Source organism: Gobio gobio (assembly GCF_949357685.1).
Source record: "Gobio gobio genome assembly, chromosome: 8".
NCBI classification, from domain to species: Eukaryota; Metazoa; Chordata; class Actinopteri; order Cypriniformes; family Gobionidae; genus Gobio; species Gobio gobio.
This window is the reverse complement of record NC_137114.1, coordinates 5,146,153-5,171,643: the sequence shown is the minus strand read 5'-3', so window position 1 is coordinate 5,171,643 and position 25,491 is coordinate 5,146,153. Positions and strand designations below refer to the sequence as shown.

At 45.6% G+C, this 25,491-nt stretch overlaps 1 protein-coding gene across 1 annotated transcript in view; it reads left to right on the top strand.

Annotated features, from left to right (window-relative positions):
- Positions 1 to 25,491, top strand: part of gfm1 (G elongation factor, mitochondrial 1) — a 43,308-nt gene that overhangs the window by 4,027 nt on the left and 13,790 nt on the right. Inside the window, exons 3-13 of the mRNA XM_079824367.1 lie at positions 3,871 to 4,003; positions 6,476 to 6,680; positions 10,043 to 10,159; positions 10,244 to 10,394; positions 12,817 to 12,971; positions 13,054 to 13,138; positions 15,243 to 15,380; positions 15,473 to 15,574; positions 16,832 to 16,888; positions 16,969 to 17,106; positions 17,199 to 17,281. Coding sequence (XP_079680493.1) covers positions 3,871 to 4,003; positions 6,476 to 6,680; positions 10,043 to 10,159; positions 10,244 to 10,394; positions 12,817 to 12,971; positions 13,054 to 13,138; positions 15,243 to 15,380; positions 15,473 to 15,574; positions 16,832 to 16,888; positions 16,969 to 17,106; positions 17,199 to 17,281 — 1,364 coding nt within the window. The remainder of the gene's footprint in view (positions 1 to 3,870; positions 4,004 to 6,475; positions 6,681 to 10,042; positions 10,160 to 10,243; positions 10,395 to 12,816; positions 12,972 to 13,053; positions 13,139 to 15,242; positions 15,381 to 15,472; positions 15,575 to 16,831; positions 16,889 to 16,968; positions 17,107 to 17,198; positions 17,282 to 25,491) is intronic.

The following is a 25,491-nucleotide window of genomic DNA, read 5'->3' as shown; positions in this document are numbered from 1 at the left end:
AAGTGCATCTATCCATCATAAAAGTGCATCTGTCCATCATAAAAGTGCATCCGTCCATCATAAAAGTGCATCTGTCCATCATAAAAGAGCATCTGTCCATCATAAAAGTGCATCTGTCCATCATAAAAGTGCATCCGTCCATCATAAAAGTGCATCCATCCATCCATCATAAAAGTGCATCTGTCCATCATAAAAGTGCATCTGTCCATCATAAAAGTGCATCCGTCCATCATAAAAGTGCATCCGTCCATCATAAAAGTGCATCTGTCCATCATAAAAGTGCATCTGTCCATCATAAAAGTGCATCTATCCATCATAAAAGTGCATCCGTCCATCATAAAAGTGCATCTGTCCATCATAAAAGTGCATCTGTCCATCATAAAAGTGCATCTGTCCATCATAAAAGTGCATCTGTCCATCATAAAAGTGCATCTGTCCATCATAAAAGTGCATCTATCCATCATAAAAGTGCATCCGTCCATCATAAAAGTGCATCTGTCCATCATAAAAGTGCATCTATCCATCATAAAAGTGCATCTATCCATCATAAAAGTGCATCTGTCCATCATAAAAGTGCATCCGTCCATCATAAAAGTGCATCTGTCCATCATAAAAGAGCATCTGTCCATCATAAAAGTGCATCTGTCCATCATAAAAGTGCATCCGTCCATCATAAAAGTGCATCCATCCATCCATCATAAAAGTGCATCTGTCCATCATAAAAGTGCATCTGTCCATCATAAAAGTGCATCTGTCCATCATAAAAGTGCATCCGTCCATCATAAAAGTGCATCCGTCCATCATAAAAGTGCATCCGTCCATCATAAAAGTGCATCTGTCCATCATAAAAGTGCATCCGTCCATCATAAAAGTGCATCCGTCCATCATAAAAGTGCATCTGTCCATCATAAAAGTGCATCTGTCCATCATAAAAGTGCATCTATCCATCATAAAAGTGCATCCATCCATCATAAAAGTGCATCCGTCCATCATAAAAGTGCATCTATCCATCATAAAAGTGCATCCGTCCATCATAAAAGAGCATCTGTCCATCATAAAAGTGCATCTGTCCATCATAAAAGTGCATCCGTCCATCATAAAAGTGCATCCGTCCATCATAAAAGTGCATCCGTCCATCATAAAAGTGCATCCGTCCATCATAAAAGTGCATCTATCCATCATAAAAGTGCATCCGTCCATCATAAAAGTGCATCCGTCCATCATAAAAGTGCATCCGTCCATCATAAAAGTGCATCTGTCCATCATAAAAGTGCATCTGTCCATCATAAAAGTGCATCTGTCCATCATAAAAGTGCATCCGTCCATCATAAAAGTGCATCTGTCCATCATAAAAGTGCATCTATCCATCATTAAAGTGCATCTATCCATCATAAAAGTGCATCTATCCATCATAAAAGTGCATCTATCCATCATAAAAGTGCATCCGTCCATCATAAAAGAGCATCTGTCCATCATAAAAGTGCATCTGTCCATCATAAAAGTGCATCCGTCCATCATAAAAGTGCATCTGTCCATCATAAAAGTGCATCCGTCCATCATAAAAGTGCATCCGTCCATCATAAAAGTGCATCTATCCATCATAAAAGTGCATCCGTCCATCATAAAAGTGCATCCGTCCATCATAAAAGTGCATCCGTCCATCATAAAAGTGCATCCGTCCATCATAAAAGTGCATCCGTCCATCATAAAAGTGCATCTGTCCATCATAAAAGTGCATCTGTCCATCATAAAAGTGCATCCGTCCATCATAAAAGTGCATCTGTCCATCATAAAAGTGCATCTGTCCATCATAAAAGTGCATCTATCCATCATAAAAGTGCATCCATCCATCATAAAAGTGCATCCGTCCATCATAAAAGTGCATCCGTCCATCATAAAAGTGCATCCGTCCATCATAAAAGTGCATCCGTCCATCATAAAAGTGCATCCGTCCATCATAAAAGTGCATCTGTCCATCATAAAAGTGCATCCGTCCATCATAAAAGTGCATCTGTCCATCATAAAAGTGCATCTGTCCATCATAAAAGTGCATCCGTCCATCATAAAAGTGCATCCGTCCATCATAAAAGTGCATCCGTCCATCATAGTGCATCTGTCCATCATAAAAGTGCATCTATCCATCATAAAAGTGCATCTATCCATCATAAAAGTGCATCTGTCCATCATTAAAGTGCATCTGTCCATCATAAAAGTGCATCTGTCCATCATAAAAGTGCATCTATCCATCATAAAAGTGCATCTGTCCATCATTAAAGTGCATCTGTCCATCATAAAAGTGCATCTGTCCATCATAAAAGTGCATCTGTCCATCTGTCCATCATAAAAGTGCATCTGTCCATCATAAAAGTGCATCTGTCCATCATAAAAGTGCATCTGTCCATCATAAAAGTGCATCCGTCCATCATAAAAGTGCATCCGTCCATCATAAAAGTGCATCCGTCCATCATAAAAGTGCATCTATCCATCATAAAAGTGCATCCGTCCATCATAAAAGTGCATCCGTCCATCATAAAAGTGCATCCGTCCATCATAAAAGTGCATCTGTCCATCATAAAAGTGCATCCGTCCATCATAGTGCATCTGTCCATCATAAAAGTGCATCCGTCCATCATAAAAGTGCATCTGTCCATCATAAAAGTGCATCTGTCCATCATAAAAGTGCATCCGTCCATCATAAAAGTGCATCCGTCCATCATAGTGCATCTGTCCATCATAAAAGTGCATCTGTCCATCATAAAAGTGCATCTATCCATCATAAAAGTGCATCTGTCCATCATTAAAGTGCATCTGTCCATCATAAAAGTGCATCTGTCCATCATAAAAGTGCATCTGTCCATCATAAAAGTGCATCTGTCCATCATAAAAGTGCATCTATCCATCATAAAAGTGCATCTGTCCATCATTAAAGTGCATCTGTCCATCATAAAAGTGCATCTGTCCATCATAAAAGTGCATCTGTCCATCATAAAAGTGCATCTGTCCATCATAAAAGTGCATCTGTCCATCATAAAAGTGCATCTGTCCATCATAAAAGTGCATCCGTCCATCATAAAAGTGCATCCGTCCATCATAAAAGTGCATCCGTCCATCATAAAAGTGCATCTGTCCATCATAAAAGTGCATCTGTCCATCATAAAAGTGCATCTGTCCATCATAAAAGTGCATCCGTCCATCATAAAAGTGCATCCGTCCATCATAAAAGTGCATCTGTCCATCATAAAAGTGCATCCGTCCATCATAGTGCATCTGTCCATCATAAAAGTGCATCCGTCCATCATAAAAGTGCATCCGTCCATCATAGTGCATCTGTCCATCATAAAAGTGCATCTGTCCATCATAAAAGAGCATCTGTCCATCATAAAAGTGCATCTGTCCATCATAAAAGTGCATCTGTCCATCATAAAAGAAAGTGCATCTGTCCATCATAAAAGTGCATCTATCCATCATAAAAGTACATCTGTCCATCATAAAAGTGCATCTGTCCATCATAAAAGAAAGTGCATCTGTCCATCATAAAAGTGCATCTATCCATCATAAAAGTGCATCTGTCCATCATAAAAGTGCATCTGTCCATCATAAAAGAAAGTGCATCTGTCCATCATAAAAGTGCATCTATCCATCATAAAAGTGCATCTGTCCATCATAAAAGTGCACTTAAAAACAGAAACAGGTATTCTCTGCCATTATAAAGCTGGGATTAGTCAGGATATTTATTAATATAACTTTATTCGTCTGAAAGAAGAATGTCATAGGATGACTTGAGGTAGAGTAAATCATGGGCTAATTTTAATTTTTGGGAGAACTATCCCCTTAAGGTGCACAGCTCACGCTGGTCTTGTGTCGTGTCAGGTGAGAGGGAAGGATGGCGTGGGGGCGATCATGGACTCGATGGAGTTGGAGAGACAGAGAGGAATCACTATCCAGTCAGCCGCCACCTTCACCATGTGGAAACATCACAACATCAACATCATCGACACGCCAGGTAACGGCTGACCTGAGGGGACGTCCATCCCTGAGGAGCAGGGCTCATGTTCCGACTCAAACCGCTATCATATGGCAGGCCGTTTGGGCCAATTCACTGTCAAAATGCAGTCGCACCACCATTTGTCCGCAGTCTGGAGCCCTGAGTAGTGTTAGACCGATATATCGGCCCATATTTGTGATTTTTACAAGGCTGCTGCGTTGGCCGATATTTTTTTCCCTGCATTATTTCCAGACAGGCGTCCACAGGGCAGCTCTCACCGTCTTCAAACTGTCTCGCTCTCCCTCGCGCATATTCATCAAAATCAATTGAGAATTGACACGATGGTAAAAGGTGGAAAGACTGAAGTTTCACGTGGAGCATTTCAATGTCTTCCAATTGTTGGGTTAGTCCATATTCAACCCAACTTAGGTTATTTTTAACCCAGCATTATTTTTTAGAGTGTAACCATTAAATGACTAGGTTGTAAATAGTTGTAAAATGAAGTATAGTACAGTCAGTGTGCACTAGGGCTGCACGATATGAGGAAAAGCTGCGATGTGCGATAACATTGTTTAATATTGCGATGACGATATGACTTGCGATAAATATTCAAATGTGAATGTTATACTGTTCCCATGTCTTAGTGCTTTAATAGGTGGTGTTCAGTAACGGAATACATGTATTCCGTTACAGTTACAATTTAAATAGTTGATATTTAGAATACAGTTACATTGTTGAAATCAATGGATAACATTAACCATACTTCTCTGTTTCATGAGTTTATTTACTCTCTAAATAAATTAAGGCAACTCAATGCATTTCTCAGAACGCCCCAATATGAAAACGAAATAATGCACGGTTTGCGTGATCAGTCACAATGGAGTCGGAGAGGAGCAGCGGGAGCTGGAGGTAGAGATGGAGATGGAGCCAGAACAACAGAGCCAGGGCAAGAAATCGTTTCTATCTTGGAAATTCAAACAGCATTTCATATTAAAGAAAGAGAAGGGAGAACGAAATATAACACGGCAGTGCATCTGTGCGGTGCCGCGGTGGTTGGGGTGGCGGCTACACACGCACGCACGCCTATATATTTTTTTTATATAGCCTATATTATATATATAAATTTGTTATATATTCGTTAAATATATTATTTGTTTATATTTTTTATTTACAAAATGTAGGCTATTTAATTGAGATTGACGTATATATACAGGGAGTGCAGAATTATTAGGCACGTTGATTTTCTGATCATATTTTTTTTCCAGGCACATTTGACCAATTCCAAACCACAGTAATCCTAATAACTACTATTGATTTAGTATTTAATAATGTATAAGTGATATATAATTGTTCATGAAGGCTGGAAATGAAAATCACCTTATATTCAGGTGTGCAGAATTATTAGGCATGTTTTCTTTTACAGATAAATTGAGCCAAAAAAGAGATTTAACTCAGACTGAAATGTCAAAAAGTATTAAATGCCCATGAGAAGGATGCAATACTAATGCAATACTAGACATTGCAGTTAAGGCGTGACCATTGGACAGTGAAATGCTCGTTGGGTCAGCAGGATCTGACAAAAACAGGTGGTGAAGAAAAGACACCTGTTAACTGCAAAAGAATTAAGAATTAAGGTGAAGAATTAAGGGTGAAACCATCAGGAACCCTTTAGTCTCCAGCGCCACCATTTTCCAGAGCTGCAACCTACCTGGAGTCTCCAGAAGTGAGTCAGGATCTCAGAGACTTCAGTTAGGTAAAGAATCCTAAAAAATGACCCCCACTAGATAAGAATCACAAGCTGAAGTGTTGTAAAATACATGAAGAAGGTTTTTTTATAGGCTTTATGGACAGATAGGCTGAGAGTGACTCTTGAAGGACCAGCACCACATCCTCCAGTACCACTGTTTGAAGAATTCATCTTCCAGAATCTGGCAGTACGTTTTGGGAGTTCATTTTAGTCCATCCTGAAGTCCGTTTTGCAGAGATGGACTAAAAATGAACTCCCAATTCAAGCTTCGCCTTTGGCGTTTTAACACTCGATGGCACCGTGTCCAATGTGGACGAGGCCGAACTGGAAGCCATGTTAATCTTGGACTAAATCAGCCACCGTAGGAGTTAAAACCAAATCGGAATTGAGAGGAACAGAAACTAATATTCACTGGATGGTCATATACCTTTTCACCGCTAGATGGGGGAAAATATCACACAGTGTAGCTTTAAACATAGTTTTTTTTAGTTCAATAAATGTTCCTTTTTTAAATTGTTATCATCATGATCCTTGTGTCATTTAAATTGAGGGAGCAAAAGCAGTATCGGCTCCAAATATCGGCTCAAGAAAATTGGCAGCACGTATCGCTCATCGGCTAAGGCTGATGAAAAAAAATTGGTATCGGCATCGGCACTAAAAAATCCATATCGGTCGACCCCTAGCCCTGAGTTCTGGTGGCATATGGCGTAGAGTAAAGTGTGTGTGTTCTGTGTGTTGGCCAGGTCATGTGGACTTCACCATCGAGGTGGAGCGGTCCCTTCGTGTGCTGGACGGGGCGGTGCTGGTGCTGTGTGCGGTCGGGGGGGTGCAGTGTCAGACCATGACTGTGAACCGGCAGATGAAGCGCTACAGCGTGCCCTTCCTCACCTTCATCAACAAACTGGACCGTCTGGGGGCCAACCCCGGCCGAGCTCTGCAGCAGCTGAGGTGGGTCCAGCTCTCACACGGGCTCAGGAACGGCTGGCCTTCAGCTTGTCCTTTCATTTCCTGACCAATCTTGCGTAGGACGGTGTTTACTGGGACCATTCACCCATCCACTGTTTTTGTTATGGACAAAGTGAATATGCGTTAAAAAAGATTTACAGGTCTCCAGCCTGTTTCCATCCAATTGGCCTCATATATATATTGACCCCAAATATGCAGAGAGTAATGAGACAGAGTAATGAGTTTACTGCTTACTATTCTCACAGATAACAGTCGTATTAATAATAAATGATGAAATATGAATTAGAACATCGCGCATGTCTGACAGGACTGACCTTTTATGAGATGAAGCTCATGGGTTTGGACACAGGGCAGCTCAGTTGTCCTGGATGCAAATTTTAGGATCCATAATAGGGTTGTGCCTATCGTGATGCTACGCCCCTGTTGTGAGTGCGACACACACTAATCCTCTTCTATAGTATTAGTTAAACTAAAAACTTAGCAGGGATTGCTCTGTAAATTAAATTGAGAATGTTACTAATGCATATATGCTATTTTAAATACTGTAGTCTATGCCAGATATATATAGCCTACATTTTGAAATCATTTGAGGCTGAAACAACCATAAGCATGCGTGTTTATTTTAGCACTTCCGTCAGTGAAACAACACAGCCTATAAAACATTTAAACGATTATCAGTAAATAATGGTAACCTCAAGAATATAAGAAAATTAAATATTAGTTAGAAAAATATTTGATTCATACTTGAAAACAAGGCAACACTTGTTGTAAAAGTTCTGAAGAGCAGATTTTATCTTCCACAGGGTCAAGACATTTAGGCAATGTTTGATTATTCACTGCCAGAGAAAACAAAACTAAAATCACCGGTGTGTGTGTGTGTGTGTGTGTGTGTGTGTGTGTGTGTGTGTGTGTGTGTGTGAAATGCGCTATTCAAATAAACCGAACTTGACGCGCCTTACCAAGTTTAATGTTTCGTCCCACAGTGTTTTTTCTACTTTCCCACAGTAAAGGATGTGAATAGTTATAATAGACTTAATTATAAGCAAACGAAAGGAAGAAACGTTTATAATCCCCTGCGAACATGGGTGCGACGTGAGTGAAGATTTGGGAAAAGAAACGAGATGTCCATGTCCATTGGGATAAAATGGACTAGGCCTATTGTTAAAATTCACGGAAAATCGAGTGACCGCAGGTCCAGATCGCAAAACAGAATGAAAAAGTGCTCTCTGACCATTATTTCCTTTCTAGGCTGAACAAAGCTTTGTGCTTCACTCCTGTGGTAAAATTCACATGAAACAGCTTCACATACAAAACACTGGGTTAGTAAAATAACAAAGTTATTTTTTTAAAAGTAGAAAATAGTATTTATGTAAAGAGATATATTAAAATAAAAAGAGCTCAACTCTTAAGTGGAAGGAACCTATTTTTTCCCCCTCACGTGCAACCTAGCGGATGAGTCATCATTATTGGGTTAGTAAAAACAGTTTGTACAGTTTTAAGTAGAAAATAGTATTTATGTAAAGAGATATAGTATATTATTTACCTAATTACCCAATTATTAATCCCCCCCCCCCCCCCCAAACGATGATATCATCGACCATCACGATGTTTTACTGTAAACATCGTCAACTGCCAATTTAGGGGACATCGCCCAACCCTAATCCATAAAAAAGATTGGTACAGTAAATGTTCAGTCATACAGCAACAATCTTTAACGTAAGAGTTGAACATGCAGCCGCAGTTTGATGTGCCGAGAGCGCATGTATTCAGATCTTTAAACCAAACAAAGATATCGCTCTGGTTTCAGAGTTACATCAGATCCATCAAAAACTGTTTTAATGGTCTAGACTAGAGAGCTGTCGTAACAATTATAACTTTCATTTTTAGAGCTTTTTGGATTTAACTCACTTTATTTTTTTCAAATTATTTGAGATAAAATTCTTTTACATTAATAAATTGTATTAATTGTGTTAAAATCCTGCCCATGAAATCTGATTTATAGTATTAATGTTATTATTCAGACACAGACAGAACATGTTCTTTCTGTCAGTGAAACACACACAGCCTTGCTTCGTTTGACAGATGCCACATTATTATTTTTGACGAGCTGCTGAGATTTTCTAGGCACTATATTTTATATGAATAATTTGTATTAACAAGTGTCATGTTTTTTGTACTTCGTCATAAACACTTTTTAGATCAATATTTGATCAAGCAATATTCAGAAATGGTGCAGTTAGCTATTATTTTTCTGATCAACTTTTATTAGATTGTAAAAAACAGACAAAATTACAAAAAAGAGGTTTGAGGTCTTATTATTACCAATAGTAAAATAATTCAATATACAATTTAATATGAAAATAATGGATGGAATAATGCATCTTACAGAGAAACGGTACTTTAACGGGAGCAATGTCACGAACGCGGACGCTATTGGCTCATGTGATGCCGCATTTAGGGCCCTTTCACACCTGCCTTGTTTGGTCCGGATTTTCCGACTTTTCAGTTTGGTCCGAATCAAAATGACAGGTGTGAAATCCCCCCCAGACCACGGTCCAGACCAAACAGACGAAATCTGGTCAGACGAAAAGAGGCAGTCTCGCTCCGGATCAAACTGAACAACGGTTCGGTTCTAGTGTGAAAGCATTTTCTGTATGATTCAGACTTTCAGACCATTTACAGGAAGTTCCTGTTCATGGTAAAATATCATAATGTTATTAATATAAGTTTCATCTCCGCTATATTGATTATGAAAAGTGAAAAGATGCACAATCTTTTCAAAAATCTTTGGTGCGGACTTTCAGGTGTGAAAACACCCTAATTTGCGTTAAAGCCCTTTTTCTCGACAAAGTGTTTCCAAACTAGTTTTTGCGACTTTGAATTTATGCGCTAAAGTTAAACAGAAAAAGATTGTCAACATTTGCAAAAAATGACCAATAGTTTGCATTTCCTTTAGCTGTATCGCTAAACGTTTTTCGGCAAAAGAATCCTTGGATGGAAACATTGCTACTGTTTACTCGTTCCAAACCCATAAGACTTTCATTCGTCTTCAGAACACAGATGGAGATATTTTTAATGAAACCAGAGACATTTCTGTCACTTTTATGAAGATCTGCTCACCCAACTTCATATAAAATCGATCATAGCTCATGCCTATAGCACATCAGATACAAGCACGAGCACAAACCTCATTGGTTCCATTAAAAATATGTGCATTTGTGTTTCAAAGATGAACAAAAGTCTCGGGTTTTGAAGGAAATGATGGTGAGTATTTGGTGAGATCCATTAGCAGAAGCAAGTCCATCTAGTCTGCATGGACTAATATAATGTTTTGTTTTTTACAGGACGAAACTGAATCATAATGCAGCGTTTGTCAACATCCCCATCGGGTTGGAAGGAAATCTGCAAGGCATCATTGATCTGATCGAGGAGCGCAGCATCTTGTTCGAAGGCCCTTTTGGGTAGAGCACGCGTTTGGTGTTTTATAGCTTGAGATGTGCTGCCGGTCACATGGTTTCTCATCATCCGCGTCTTTCTCGTTTCAGTCAGAGTATCCGCTTTGATGAGATCCCGGCGGAGATGCGCGCCGAGGCGGCCGAGCGCAGACAGGAGCTGGTGGAGTGTGTGGCTAACGCCGATGAGACGCTCGGAGAGATGTTTCTGGAGGAGAGGGTTCCCACGGTGGACGATCTCAAGGTCTGTCAGATGCCGTTTGCTTCCTACACAGAATTAACAATGCTAGTTAACAGGGTGTACTTACTAGGGCTGGGAAAAAAATATAGATTTTAATCGATTCTCATTCTCACAAACCGATATCGATTCTCTGTTGAATGAGTGGGATATTGAAGTGCTTCCCATCCAATAAATCACAATAATATTTGTGCTTTGGTACTATTGATATGAAACAAAGTCTCAGATTTCAAATTACGTCCGTTTTATTACGAAATTCAAAAACATAATAAGCGAATTGTGATATTTGTGTCGATACCCAGCCCTAGTACTTACCACACATTTAGGGTTAGTTGTAATTAGCTTGTAATTTGTGCATATTTTGCTGTTATTACTGTAGCAAGTGCTGTGAACTTCTGTTGTTTCTTGAAGTAGAGACCAGGAGAACTTGGATAGGTTTTTCAGCCGGATTCTTTATTGAGAAAAACGTGCTGTCTTTCCGCTGAGGTTCCAAGTCTGACTAAAGCCAGTTGAACATTGTATTTTATATACAGCAGGGGAGGAGACCTAGGAAAATAGAGACACACCCCAAACATTCCTGTCTCATCAGCCGTAATTCAATCAGCATAACAGTGCCATTCAAATGCAGAGATGCTAATCCAATCACTCAGGCAGTATTGCTCTAAACTTGTCATGGTAAATAGTCAGGAAGTGCATAAAGACCAAAGACTTAATGTCTCAAACACTTACACAGCCTGACGTAATCTCCTTAGAATTTCCTCAAGTTTACTTCAAAATGTAAAACACAAATATAGATCATGTTTTCAGTTATATTCTATTACATTGGAACCTATATATATAACAATTTATATATTTGTAATCCAACACAAGTATGCTAATGAAGTGTTAGCCAGCGTCCTAATCTAAGAGTGACGGATTTAAAACGTTATCTCCGTATCGTTCGTCATGTCAGTCACAGTTGAGTGAGTAATTTGATGTTACTGTGCTCGGCACACAGAAATACTGGGTAAAATAGTCCAGTTTATATTGTTAAGTTGACCGTATTGCAGGAAAATAAAGTGTATTTTTAGTAGTGTTGCACCAATTTTGTTCAATCAATGAATCAAATTTATTTAGTATTCAACATTCGAATAAAATCAGAGTTTTATCATTAAACCGAAGCATTTAAATCGCACATCCTTTTAATGATATAATGATGTTTCTTCTCATCGTTAATGAAATATCACCCGTGACTCATTAAGAGACGAGGTACAACCCTTTTGGACCATGCGCCGGGCAAGCCGACCGTTTTTTCGTCGTTAAAGGACAACTCCGGTGAAAAATGAACCTAGGGGTAATTAACACATGGTTACCAAGTAGATCGTTCTCTGGGATGTGTTTTCATGAAAATCGAATGTAAAGAGTTTTATCTCTAAAAACAGATTAGCTTATTACGCTAGTATATGGGGCATATAATAAGTCAAATTAAATCGCTAGTTAGTACCACTAACAAGGCTCAAAATATCCTCACACTAACACGGGATCATAATGAGGGTCCCTACATGCAAACCGAAGCATTGAGAACTTTGTAAGTGTACAAACAGTTTAATAAGAAGATACTTTATAAAGACAGTACATTTACGCGTATACAGACAGGAGCCATCTTGGAAAACAGTCTCGACAAGTCAAGCCACGAACGCTGTGCTAAGTGATGAACTGTGACTTGGAATCTCATATGGTTTGTTGTTTCCGGAAGAAAGCACTGAATGCAACAGAGAAAATTAATAAATAAAAATTATTTTATAAAACTGAACGCAACAGAGACATGGCGTATTATCCAACCGTGGCTCGACTTGTCCAGACTGTTTTCCAAGATGGCTCCTGTCTGTATACGCGTAATGTACTGTCTTTATAAAGTATCTTCTTATTAAACTGTTTGTACACTTGAAGTTCTCAATGCTTCGGTTTGCATGTAGGGACCCTCATTATGCTCCTGTGTTAGTGTGAGGCTATTTTGAGCCTTGTTAGTGGTATTAACTAGCGATTTAATTTGACTTATTCTATGCCCCATTTAGCGTTATAAGGTAATCTGTTTTTAGAGATAAAACTCTTTACATTCGATTTTCATGAAAACACATCCCAGAGAACGATCTACTCGGTAACCATGTGTTAATTACCCCTAGGTTCATTTTTTACCGGAGTTGTCCTTTAAAGTAGCAAAAGTGTATTCGGACACGCCCTAAAAGCACCTAAAATGAGGCCCTTTGAGTTATTCATTCAATCGGCTGATTCATTAAAGAATGAGGCCGTTGTTTATAAATGAGTCGTTGAATCTTTGACTCGATTCGTCCAAACGCTGAATCATTCAGTAATGGAAACCGCACTCGTGGTCATGTGATGCTCTGCTTGCACGTCTTTGATTGCCGGTGTGTATGGGTCATGTTTCCAGGCTGCCGTGCGGCGTGTGACGATCAAGCGTGTGTTCACTCCTGTGCTAGTGGGCAGCGCCCTGAAGAACAAAGGCGTTCAGCCGCTGTTGGACGCTGTGCTGGAGTATCTGCCCAACCCCACTGAAGTCAACAACTACGCCATTCTCAACCAGGAGTGAGTACTCATGAGTCCTGCAGGTTTGACATAACTGAATACAGCTTTGGAAAGAGTGTGTAAATCTGTCTGTCGCTTTCAGGGAGGCTCGAGAAGGCTCAAAGATTCTGATGGATCCAACAAGAGACGACACACAACCCTTCGTCGGCTTGGCCTTCAAACTTGAGGTGAACTTTTGAAGTCAAATCATTTGTGAGTAGGGTTGGGTATCATAAGAAATGTCCCTGTTCCGCCTAACGATTCCGGTTCCATTCAAATTAATAAACAACTAATAAAAAAATAGTGGATATGGAAAAATGCACAATACTAGGGTTGGGTATTGTTTGAATTTTAACGATTCAGAGTCTGCTTATCGTTTCCTAATTTCAATTCCAATAAAGTAAAATAATTGACATCATTCAGTCTTCTTGCAAAACATTTAATTTTAGCTGAATACCATGAACATTGCAGAATTTCTCTTCTTATTTAGTGTTTTTGTCTTGTTTCCAGTGTAAATACCTAAAAATTCTTAAATCAAGATGGTTTTACTAGATAAGTACAATGACTTCAGATATTCTTTCTTGTTTTCTGGAAAATTAAAAAAATCAAAATGAAGTGAGTTTTTGCTTAAAAGCAGCTAAATGATCTGCCAATGGAGTAAGAAAAATAATTTTGAAACGATCAGAAACAAGATTATTTGTCTTTCCCCATTTGGCAGATGCTTTAGCTTGTTTTAAGCAAAAACTCACTTCATTTTGATTTGATTTTCCAGAAAACAAGAAAGAATATCTGAAGTCATTGTACTTATCTAGTACCTTGATTTAAGAATTTGTAGATATTTAGACTGGAAACAAGACAAAAACACTAAATAAGAAAAGCATTTATTGCAGTGAACAAACATTAACAGGTTAGAAACTGTTGATATTTTATTAATATAGTATTAATTAGGGCTGGACCAGAATATTTGTTCGATGGGTTGGTATTTGATTTTCAAATTTGGGATTTGAATATTCGTTTTTCGTTTGTTTTTTCGTGCACACCCGGCATCCCCCTGGAAACGGTTTGTGCTTGCACTCTAAAATAGAATAATAGAATCAAAATGTTTTAGCCTTTTTACTCGTTAGGGATGTGAGGGTGAGAAAATGTTCCCTCACTGTCACATTACAATGCTTGTGCGGCCATGAACGAATGACAGAGCCGCTGTGCGAAAGCTGTTTACTTTCGGTTTAGAATTAGCGCCAATTCGGCTGCAGGTTGGTTGAATTGTGGGTTCATTCGTCTATTATTCTTAATGAAAAACACAACAACAAAACTCCCTTAAATTGGCACTTTTACGTTTCGCTTTGAGACCAAATCTTCCGCGATCCTCTTGTGATTCAGCTCCTCACTCTCTGATGAATGAGATCTGTCTCCTGCTGCTGGTCTGTGATGCGACTCTCGTTTGGCTCACACGGCACATTCAGTTTTTAATTGTAGTTAATCTGTTCTCTAACTGAACTAAATGATTTTACTACTATAATATATCAAAACTGGGCTGTAACAGACCTGTGTGTTTTGTGTCACTAGTGCAGTGTCTGTTCTCTGAGCACATAAGCCCTGAATGCGTGAGGCGTGCCACTTCTCCAGATTCCTGCCTTTATTAGAGAGAAAAGAATTTGTTCAGCCCCTTCCCTCCGAAGCTTCCAGTATTCACTGTTGATTACTACCGAAGCTTCGAAGTTCAAAACATGGTATTCGGACCAGCCCTAGTATAATATAGTAATATAGTTACATATGTTTATTCTGTCTAGAACAGTGAGTGAATATTCTCATTGTCTTTTGTTTTAATTCACATTATAATCAGGAAAATCTGCCGTCGCTTTAAGAGCTGCACGGATTCAATATACTGTTACACACGTTTCATCTTTTCTTCTCAACTGTCTTAAGACATTACCGATTGTGTTTACGACAACATTTTCACATTATTTGTGTGTGTTTCCGTTCGTTTGCTGTGCAAAAAGACGAGGAAGAAGGAACTCATCATCGCGTATTATGTGTGTATCTGCAGCACAGAAAACAGTCTCCTTTGTGCTCAAATGTGTAAAATCACAATAAAATCAGAGCACAGAAAACAGCACTCAAGTCTTTTGAGCTTGAATGGTTTGAAATCACATTAAAATGCGCGCACAGGAACCGAAATAAGCGTTTCTAATCGAATCACCGGTTCTGGGGATTTTGGAAACGGTTTTCGATACCCGTCCCAATTTGTGAGTTGCATTTTGTAGCTGTGTTTAACTTGTGGCGTGTCTGCAGGCGGGGCGTTTCGGTCAGCTGACGTACGTGCGTGTGTATCAGGGCTGTTTGAAGAAGACCGAGTACATCTATAACACCCGCACGGGTAAGAGAGTGAGAGTTCAGAGACTCGTGCGGCTCCACGCCGACCAGATGGAGGTGAGAACATGTTTCTCTGTTGGATCGGATTGTTCTCCCGATGATGAGTGTAAGTGGTGTGTGTGTGCGCTTGTGTTTCCTGTGTTGTTCAGGACGTGGAGATGGTGTATGCTGGAGACATCTGTGCCCTGTTCGGCATCGACTGTGCCAGTGGAGATACATTCACTGCCCGCACTAATGCCAACATCTCCATGGTACGTGATGACTGATGTAACAAACACTGAGCCTCACAAGAATAATGCACCTCTCAGCATTCATTTGATCACAAATACAGTACAGACAGTAATGTTGTGAAATATTATTACTATTTAAAATCCAAGTCAACTAAGTGTTGTTGGCCAAGGCTGTTTTTTACATTAGCTAGTAAAAATAACTTGTTTATTTGATTGAGTTATGATTTGTTTTGATTCATTTTTATTAAAGGATTAGTTGACTTTTAAATAAACTTTTGCTGATAATTTCCTCACCCCCATGTCATCCAAGATGTCCATGTCTTTCTTTCTGCAGTCGAAAAGAAATTAAGGTTTTTGATGAAAACAGTTCAGGGTTTTTCTCCATATAATGGACTTCAATGGGCTCCAAACGGTTCAAATGACAGTTTCAGTGCAGCCTCAAAGGGCTTTAAACGACCCCAGATGATGAATAAGGGTCTTATCTAGCCAAACCATCAGCTTCTGAGAGAAACCCAGCAGTATTTATGCTGTTATTTTACCTCTTATCAGACGAACGTGATCATCTCTGAGCTCCGCCATAACTTCCGGCAAGTGAGGTCAAATTAGATCGTGGTCATAGATATATTGATAGTAGATTCCTCATTCTATTGATCCGTGCAGTCGCTAATGAGGCATCTACATATATATCTATGACCACGCTCGTATTTGACCTCACTCAGCGGAAGTTATGGCGGAGCTCAGAGACGATCACGCTCGTCTGTTAAGAGGTAAAATAATAGCATAAATACTGCTGGGTTTCTCTCAGAAGCTGCTGGTTTGGCTAGATCAGACCCTTATTCATCATCTGGTGTCGTTTGAAGCTCCACTGAAACTGTCATTTGGACCTTGAACCGTTTGGAGCCCATTGAAGTCCATTATATGGAGAAAAACCCTGGACTGTTTTCATCCAAAACCTTCATTTCTTTTCGACTGCAGAAAGAAAAACATGGAAATCTTGGATGACATGGGGCAGAGGAAATTATCAGCAAAAGTTTATTTAAAAGTGAACTAATCCTTTAATAATGTGTTTTGAATTTGAGACTTTTTGATCAAATGTGTGTAATCGATTTAAATCATTGTACAGTCAAAAGTATGAGAAAGTGAGAATCAATTTTCTTTACGCATTATTGCATTTCTTTCTTTAAATTTTGGGGTGAAATTAAATATGACCCTTGTGTTTGAGTGAGAGTAATCCGTTTATATGTGTGTAGTAATCCGAGTACTGATGTGTATTCCCAGGAGTCTATTCACGTTCCTGAGCCTGTGATCTCGATGGCCATACGACCCTCCAACAAGGTACGGGAATCACTGCAGCGCTCGTTCTCTCACTGTGTCCTCGACTAAAGAGTGAACAAGCGTCTTCTGCTTTCCTTTAGAACGACACCGACAAGTTCTCGAAGGGAATCAACCGCTTCACCAGGGAAGATCCCACGTTTAGAGTCAATTTTGACACGGAGAGTAAGGAGACCATCATCTCTGGCATGGGAGAGCTGCATCTGGAGATCTACTCGCAGGTACTGCCACCACAGCGCTTCACACACATGAGATGAGGGCATGGGAACAGGATTTTTCCTGATGTGGAAACTTGTGTGTGTGTGTGTTATAGAGGATGGAGAGGGAGTATAACTGCCCGTGTGTGATGGGGAAACCAAAAGTGGCTTTCAGAGAGACGGTGACCAGCGCTGTGCCGTAAGTCCTACGCTTACACACATGGAGAAAACACATTCATATGTCACATGAGCATGTGAAGATCTGATCCTGAACAGAGTTAACAATCCAAAACCATCCAACACTTTATTTTTCAGTGTCTTTGTTACATGTTAAATATCATTATTGTAGTAATAACTATGAATTATGCATAATTACAAGCAACTAAGCCTAAACCAAACCCTCATCCTAGCCCTATAGTCAGTACATGTGGTTAATTAATAATACCCAGAACTTAAATGTATAATTACACTGTAACACGGACACCTTAAAATAAAGGGTTACACTTTTTTTTTTTTTTTACAGTGTCATTGTCACACTGTAATTATTAGAATTGTTGCACTTATATGCGACCCATACGCAGGTTTGTTCTAGTTTAATTATTTACTATAGGCTATTTATCATATAGGCCTAATGGAAAAATATGAAACTTCTCTAGAAATTTAAAACGTTTTTCTATTAAGTTTTCTAACACTACTACGATAGAAACTCATTTACCGAATAAATCCCTCAAAAACCTCACATGACTTTGCCTCAGGCGAGGCTGTGATTGGATAATAGCCTTACCAGCGGACCAATAGCATTGCAGCATCTCAAATGTTGGTTTAAAAGTCAAAGTCTGTGATCAGAATGATTTGGTTTAATTCCTCCAGAAGCGTCTAACATGATTGCGTTCCCAAACACCATCATCCCAACCAGCATTTTGTCCTCAAAGTATCAACTTTGAAAAATAATCAAGCAGGAAAAATGGGCAAGCGTAAGGATTTGAGCAAGTTTGACAAGGGCCAAATAGACGACTGGGTCAGAGCATCTCCAAAACTGCAGCTCTTGTGGGGTGTTCCCGGTCTGCAGTGGTCAGTCTCTATCAAAAGTGAAGGACCAGTGGAGAACCGGCCACAGGGTCATGGAGGACCAGTGGAGAACCGGCCACAGGGTCATGGAGGACCAGTGGAGAACCGGCCACAGGGTCATGGAGGATCAGTGGAGAACCGGCCACAGGCTCATGGAGGACCAGTGGAGAACCGGCCACAGGGTCATGAAGGACCAGTGGAGAACCGGCCACAGGCTCATGGAGGACCAGTGGAGAACCGGCCACAGGGTCATGGAGGACCAGTGGAGAACCGGCCACAGGGTCATGAAGGACCAGTGGAGAACCGGCCACAGGGTCATGGAGGACCAGTGGAGAACCGGCCACAGGGTCATGGAGGACCAGTGGAGAACCGGCCACAGGGTCATGGAGGATCAGTGGAGAACCGGCCACAGGCTCATGGAGGACCAGTGGAGAACCGGCCACAGGGTCATGAAGGACCAGTGGAGAACCGGCCACAGGCTCATGGAGGACCAGTGGAGAACCGGCCACAGGGTCATGGAGGACCAGTGGAGAACCGGCCACAGGGTCATGAAGGACCAGTGGAGAACCGGCCACAGGGTCATGGAGGATCAGTGGAGAACCGGCCACAGGCTCATGGAGGACCAGTGGAGAACCGGCCACAGGGTCATGGAGGACCAGTGGAGAACCGGCCACAGGGTCATGGAGGACCAGTGGAGAACCGGCCACAGGTTCATGGAGGACCAGTGGAGAACCGGCCACAGGTTCATGGAGGACCAGTGGAGAACCGGCCACAGGGTCATGAAGGACCAGTGGAGAACCGGCCACAGGGTCATGAAGGACCAGTGGAGAACCGACCACAGGGTCATGGAGGACCAGTGGAGAACCGGCCACAGGGTCATGGAGGACCAGTGGAGAACCGGCCACAGGGTCATGGAGGACCAGTGGAGAACCAGCCACAGGGTCATGAAGGACCAGTGGAGGACCAGTGGAGAACCGGCCACAGGGTCATGAAGGACCAGTGGAGGACCAGTGGAGAACCGGCCACAGGGTCATGGAGGACCAGTGGAGAACCGACCACAGGGTCATGGAGGACCAGTGGAGAACCGGCCACAGGGTCACGGAGGACCAGTGGAGAACCGGCCACAGGGTCATGGAGGACCAGTGGAGAACCGGCCACAGGGTCATGAATGACCAGTGGAGAACCGGCCACAGGGTCATGGAGGACCAGTGGAGAACCGGCCACAGGGTCATGGAGGACCAGTGGAGAACCGGCCACAGGGTCATGGAGGACCAGTGGAGAACCGGCCACAGGGTCATGGAGGACCAGTGGAGAACCAGCCACAGGGTCATGAAGGACCAGTGGAGGACCAGTGGAGAACCGGCCACAGGGTCATGGAGGACCAGTGGAGAACCGACCACAGGGTCATGGAGGACCAGTGGAGAACCGGCCACAGGGTCACGGAGGACCAGTGGAGAACCGGCCACAGGGTCATGAAGGACCAGTGGAGGACCAGTGGAGAACCGGCCACAGGGTCATGGAGGACCAGTGGAGGACCAGTGGAGAACCGGCCACAGGGTCACAGGGTCATGGAGGACCAGTGGAGAACCGGCCACAGGGTCATGAAGGACCAGTGGAGAACCGGCCACAGGGTCATGAAGGACCAGTGGAGAACCGGCCACAGGGTCATGGAGGACCAGTGGAGAACCGGCCACAGGGTCATGAAGGACCAGTGGAGAACCGGCCACAGGGTCATGGAGGACCAGTGGAGAACCGGCCACAGGGTCATGGAGGACCAGTGGAGAACCAGCCACAGGGTCATGAAGGACCAGTGGAGAACCGGCCACAGGGTCATGAAGGACCAGTGGAGAACCGGCCACAGGGTCATGAAGGACCAGTGGAGAACCGGCCACAGGGTCATGAAGGACCAGTGGAGAACCGGCCACAGGGTCATGGAGGACCAGTGGAGAACCGGCCACAGGGTCATGGAGGACCAGTGGAGAACCAGCCACAGGGTCATGAAGGACCAGTGGAGAACCGGCCACAGGGTCATGAAGGACCAGTGGAGGACCGACCACAGGGTCATGGAGGACCAGTGGAGAACCGGCCACAGGGTCATGAATGACCAGTGGAGAACCGGCCACAGGGTCATGGAGGACCAGTGGAGAACCGGCCACAGGGTCATGAAGGACCAGTGGAGAACCGGCCACAGGGTCATGAAGGACCAGTGGAGGACCGACCACAGGGTCATGGAGGACCAGTGGAGAACCGGCCACAGGGTCATGAATGACCAGTGGAGAACCGGCCACAGGGTCATGGAGGACCAGTGGAGAACCGGCCACAGGGTCATGAAGGACCAGTGGAGAACCGGCCACAGGGTCATGAAGGACCAGTGGAGAACCGGCCACAGGGTCATGGAGGACCAGTGGAGGACCAGTGGAGAACCGGCCACAGGGTCACAGGGTCATGGAGGACCAGTGGAGAACCGGCCACAGGGTCATGAAGGACCAGTGGAGAACCGGCCACAGGGTCATGGAGGACCAGTGGAGAACCGGCCACAGGGTCATGAAGGACCAGTGGAGAACCGGCCACAGGGTCATGGAGGACCAGTGGAGAACCGGCCACAGGGTCATGGAGGACCAGTGGAGAACCAGCCACAGGGTCATGAAGGACCAGTGGAGAACCGGCCACAGGGTCATGAAGGACCAGTGGAGAACCGGCCACAGGGTCATGAAGGACCAGTGGAGAACCGGCCACAGGGTCATGAAGGACCAGTGGAGAACCGGCCACAGGGTCATGGAGGACCAGTGGAGAACCGGCCACAGGGTCATGGAGGACCAGTGGAGAACCAGCCACAGGGTCATGGAGGACCAGTGGAGAACCGGCCACAGGGTCATGGAGGACCAGTGGAGAACCAGCCACAGGGTCATGAAGGACCAGTGGAGAACCGGCCACAGGGTCATGAAGGACCAGTGGAGGACCAGTGGAGAACCGGCCACACGGTCATGGAGGACCAGTGGAGAACCGGCCACAGGGTCATGAATGACCAGTGGAGAACCGGCCACAGGGTCATGGAGGACCAGTGGAGAACCGGCCACAGGGTCATGGAGGACCAGTGGAGAACCGGCCACAGGGTCATGGAGGACCAGTGGAGAACCGGCCACAGGGTCATGGAGGACCAGTGGAGAACCGGCCACAGGGTCATGGAGGACCAGTGGAGAACCGGCCACAGGGTCATGGAGGACCAGTGGAGAACCGGCCACAGGGTCATGGAGGACCAGTGGAGAACCAGCCACAGGGTCATGAAGGACCAGTGGAGAACCGGCCACAGGGTCATGAAGGACCAGTGGAGGACCGACCACAGGGTCATGGAGGACCAGTGGAGAACCGGCCACAGGGTCATGAATGACCAGTGGAGAACCGGCCACAGGGTCATGGAGGACCAGTGGAGAACCGGCCACAGGGTCATGAAGGACCAGTGGAGAACCGGCCACAGGGTCATGAAGGACCAGTGGAGGACCGACCACAGGGTCATGGAGGACCAGTGGAGAACCGGCCACAGGGTCATGAATGACCAGTGGAGAACCGGCCACAGGGTCATGGAGGACCAGTGGAGAACCGGCCACAGGGTCATGAAGGACCAGTGGAGAACCGGCCACAGGGTCATGAAGGACCAGTGGAGAACCGGCCACAGGGTCATGGAGGACCAGTGGAGGACCAGTGGAGAACCGGCCACAGGGTCACAGGGTCATGGAGGACCAGTGGAGAACCGGCCACAGGGTCATGAAGGACCAGTGGAGAACCGGCCACAGGGTCATGGAGGACCAGTGGAGAACCGGCCACAGGGTCATGAAGGACCAGTGGAGAACCGGCCACAGGGTCATGGAGGACCAGTGGAGAACCGGCCACAGGGTCATGGAGGACCAGTGGAGAACCAGCCACAGGGTCATGAAGGACCAGTGGAGAACCGGCCACAGGGTCATGAAGGACCAGTGGAGAACCGGCCACAGGGTCATGAAGGACCAGTGGAGAACCGGCCACAGGGTCATGAAGGACCAGTGGAGAACCGGCCACAGGGTCATGGAGGACCAGTGGAGAACCGGCCACAGGGTCATGGAGGACCAGTGGAGAACCAGCCACAGGGTCATGGAGGACCAGTGGAGAACCGGCCACAGGGTCATGGAGGACCAGTGGAGAACCAGCCACAGGGTCATGAAGGACCAGTGGAGGACCAGTGGAGAACCGGCCACAGGGTCATGAAGGACCAGTGGAGGACCAGTGGAGAACCGGCCACACGGTCATGGAGGACCAGTGGAGAACCGGCCACAGGGTCATGAATGACCAGTGGAGAACCGGCCACAGGGTCATGGAGGACCAGTGGAGAACCGGCCACAGGGTCATGGAGGACCAGTGGAGAACCGGCCACAGGGTCATGGAGGACCAGTGGAGAACCGGCCACAGGGTCATGGAGGACCAGTGGAGAACCGGCCACAGGGTCATGGAGGACCAGTGGAGAACCGGCCACAGGGTCATGGAGGACCAGTGGAGAACCGACCACAGGGTCATGGAGGACCAGTGGAGAACCGGCCACAGGGTCACGGAGGACCAGTGGAGAACCGGCCACAGGGTCATGAAGGACCAGTGGAGGACCAGTGGAGAACCGGCCACAGGGTCATGGAGGACCAGTGGAGAACCGGCCACAGGGTCATGGAGGACCAGTGGAGAACCGGCCACAGGGTCATGAAGGACCAGTGGAGAACCGGCCACAGGGTCATGAAGGACCAGTGGAGAACCGGCCACAGGGTCATGGAGGACCAGTGGAGAACCGGCCACAGGGTCATGGAGGACCAGTGGAGAACCGGCCACAGGGTCATGAAGGACCAGTGGAGAACCGGCCACAGGGTCATGAAGGACCAGTGGAGAACCGGCCACAGGGTCATGAAGGACCAGTGGAGAACCGGCCACAGGGTCATGAAGGACCAGTGGAGAACCGGCCACAGGGTCATGGAGGACCAGTGGAGAACCGGCCACAGGGTCATGAATGACCAGTGGAGAACCGGCCACAGGGTCATGGAGGACCAGTGGAGAACCGGCCACAGGGTCACGGAGGACCAGTGGAGAACCGGCCACAGGGTCACGGAGGACCAGTGGAGAACCGGCCACAGGGTCATGGAGGACCAGTGGAGAACCGGCCACAGGGTCATGAATGACCAGTGGAGAACCAGCCACAGGGTCATGAAGGACCAGTGGAGAACCGGCCACAGGGTCATGAAGGACCAGTGGAGAACCGGCCACAGGGTCATGGAGGACCAGTGGAGAACCGGCCACAGGGTCATGGAGGACCAGTGGAGAACCAGCCACAGGGTCATGAAGGATCAGTGGAGAACCGGCCACAGGGTCATGAAGGACCAGTGGAGAACCGGCCACAGGGTCATGAAGGATCAGTGGAGAACCGGCCACAGGGTCATGAATGACCAGTGGAGAACCGGCCACAGGGTCATGGAGGACCAGTGGATAACCGGCCACAGGGTCATGAAGGACCAGTGGAGAACCGGCCACAGGGTCATGGAGGACCAGTGGAGAACCGGCCACAGGGTCATGGAGGACCAGTGGAGAACCAGCCACAGGGTCATGGAGGACCAGTGGAGAACCGGCCACAGGGTCATGGAGGACCAGTGGAGAACCAGCCACAGGGTCATGAAGGACCAGTGGAGGACCAGTGGAGAACCGGCCACAGGGTCATGAAGGACCAGTGGAGGACCAGTGGAGAACCGGCCACACGGTCATGGAGGACCAGTGGAGAACCGGCCACAGGGTCATGAATGACCAGTGGAGAACCGGCCACAGGGTCATGGAGGACCAGTGGAGAACCGGCCACAGGGTCATGGAGGACCAGTGGAGAACCAGCCACAGGGTCATGAAGGACCAGTGGAGAACCGGCCACAGGGTCATGAAGGACCAGTGGAGAACCGGCCACAGGGTCATGAAGGACCAGTGGAGAACCGGCCACAGGGTCATGAAGGACCAGTGGAGAACCGGCCACAGGGTCATGGAGGACCAGTGGAGAACCGGCCACAGGGTCATGGAGGACCAGTGGAGAACCGGCCACAGGGTCATGAATGACCAGTGGAGAACCGGCCACAGGGTCACGGAGGACCAGTGGAGAACCGGCCACAGGGTCACGGAGGACCAGTGGAGAACCGGCCACAGGGTCACGGAGGACCAGTGGAGAACCGGCCACAGGGTCATGGAGGACCAGTGGAGAACCGGCCACAGGGTCATGAATGACCAGTGGAGAACCGGCCACAGGGTCATGAAGGACCAGTGGAGAACCGGCCACAGGGTCATGAAGGACCAGTGGAGAACCGGCCACAGGGTCATGGAGGACCAGTGGAGAACCGGCCACAGGGTCATGGAGGACCAGTGGAGAACCGGCCACAGGGTCATGGAGGACCAGTGGAGAACCGGCCACAGGGTCATGAATGACCAGTGGAGAACCAGCCACAGGGTCATGAAGGATCAGTGGAGAACCGGCCACAGGGTCATGAAGGACCAGTGGAGAACCGGCCACAGGGTCATGAAGGATCAGTGGAGAACCGGCCACAGGGTCATGAATGACCAGTGGAGAACCGGCCACAGGGTCATGGAGGACCAGTGGATAACCGGCCACAGGGTCATGAAGGACCAGTGGAGAACCGGCCACAGGGTCATGGAGGACCAGTGGAGAACCGGCCACAGGGTCATGGAGGACCAGTGGAGAACCGGCCACAGGGTCATGGAGGACCAGTGGAGAACCGGCCACAGGGTCATGGAGGACCAGTGGAGAACCGGCCACAGGGTCATGAAGGACCAGTGGAGAACCGGCCACAGGGTCATGGGCGGCCGAGGCTCATTGATGCCCGTGTGGTCGATCAAACAGACGAGCTACTGGAGCTCAAACTGCTCCAGAAGTTAATGCTGGTTCTGATAGAAAGGGCTCAGAATACACAGAGCATCTCAGTTTGTGGAGTATGGGGCGGCACAGCCGCTGACCAGTGCCCATGCTGACCCCTGACCCCGCCCAAAGCACCGACAGTGGCACGTGAGAATGGAAGAAGGCGTGGCGGCGGAGGCAGTGATGCTTTGGCCAATGTTCTGCTGGGAAACCTTGGGTCCTCCATCATGTGGATGTTACTTTGACACGTCTCACCTACCTCAGCATTGTTGAGCCCATGTCCAGCCTTTCTTGGAAACGATATTCCCTGTGGCTGTGGCTCTTTCAGCAGATAATGCACAACTTATAGGACTTAAAGGATATGCTGCTAACATCTTGGTGCCAGATACCACAGCACACCTTCAGGGGTCTAGAGGAGTCCATGCCTC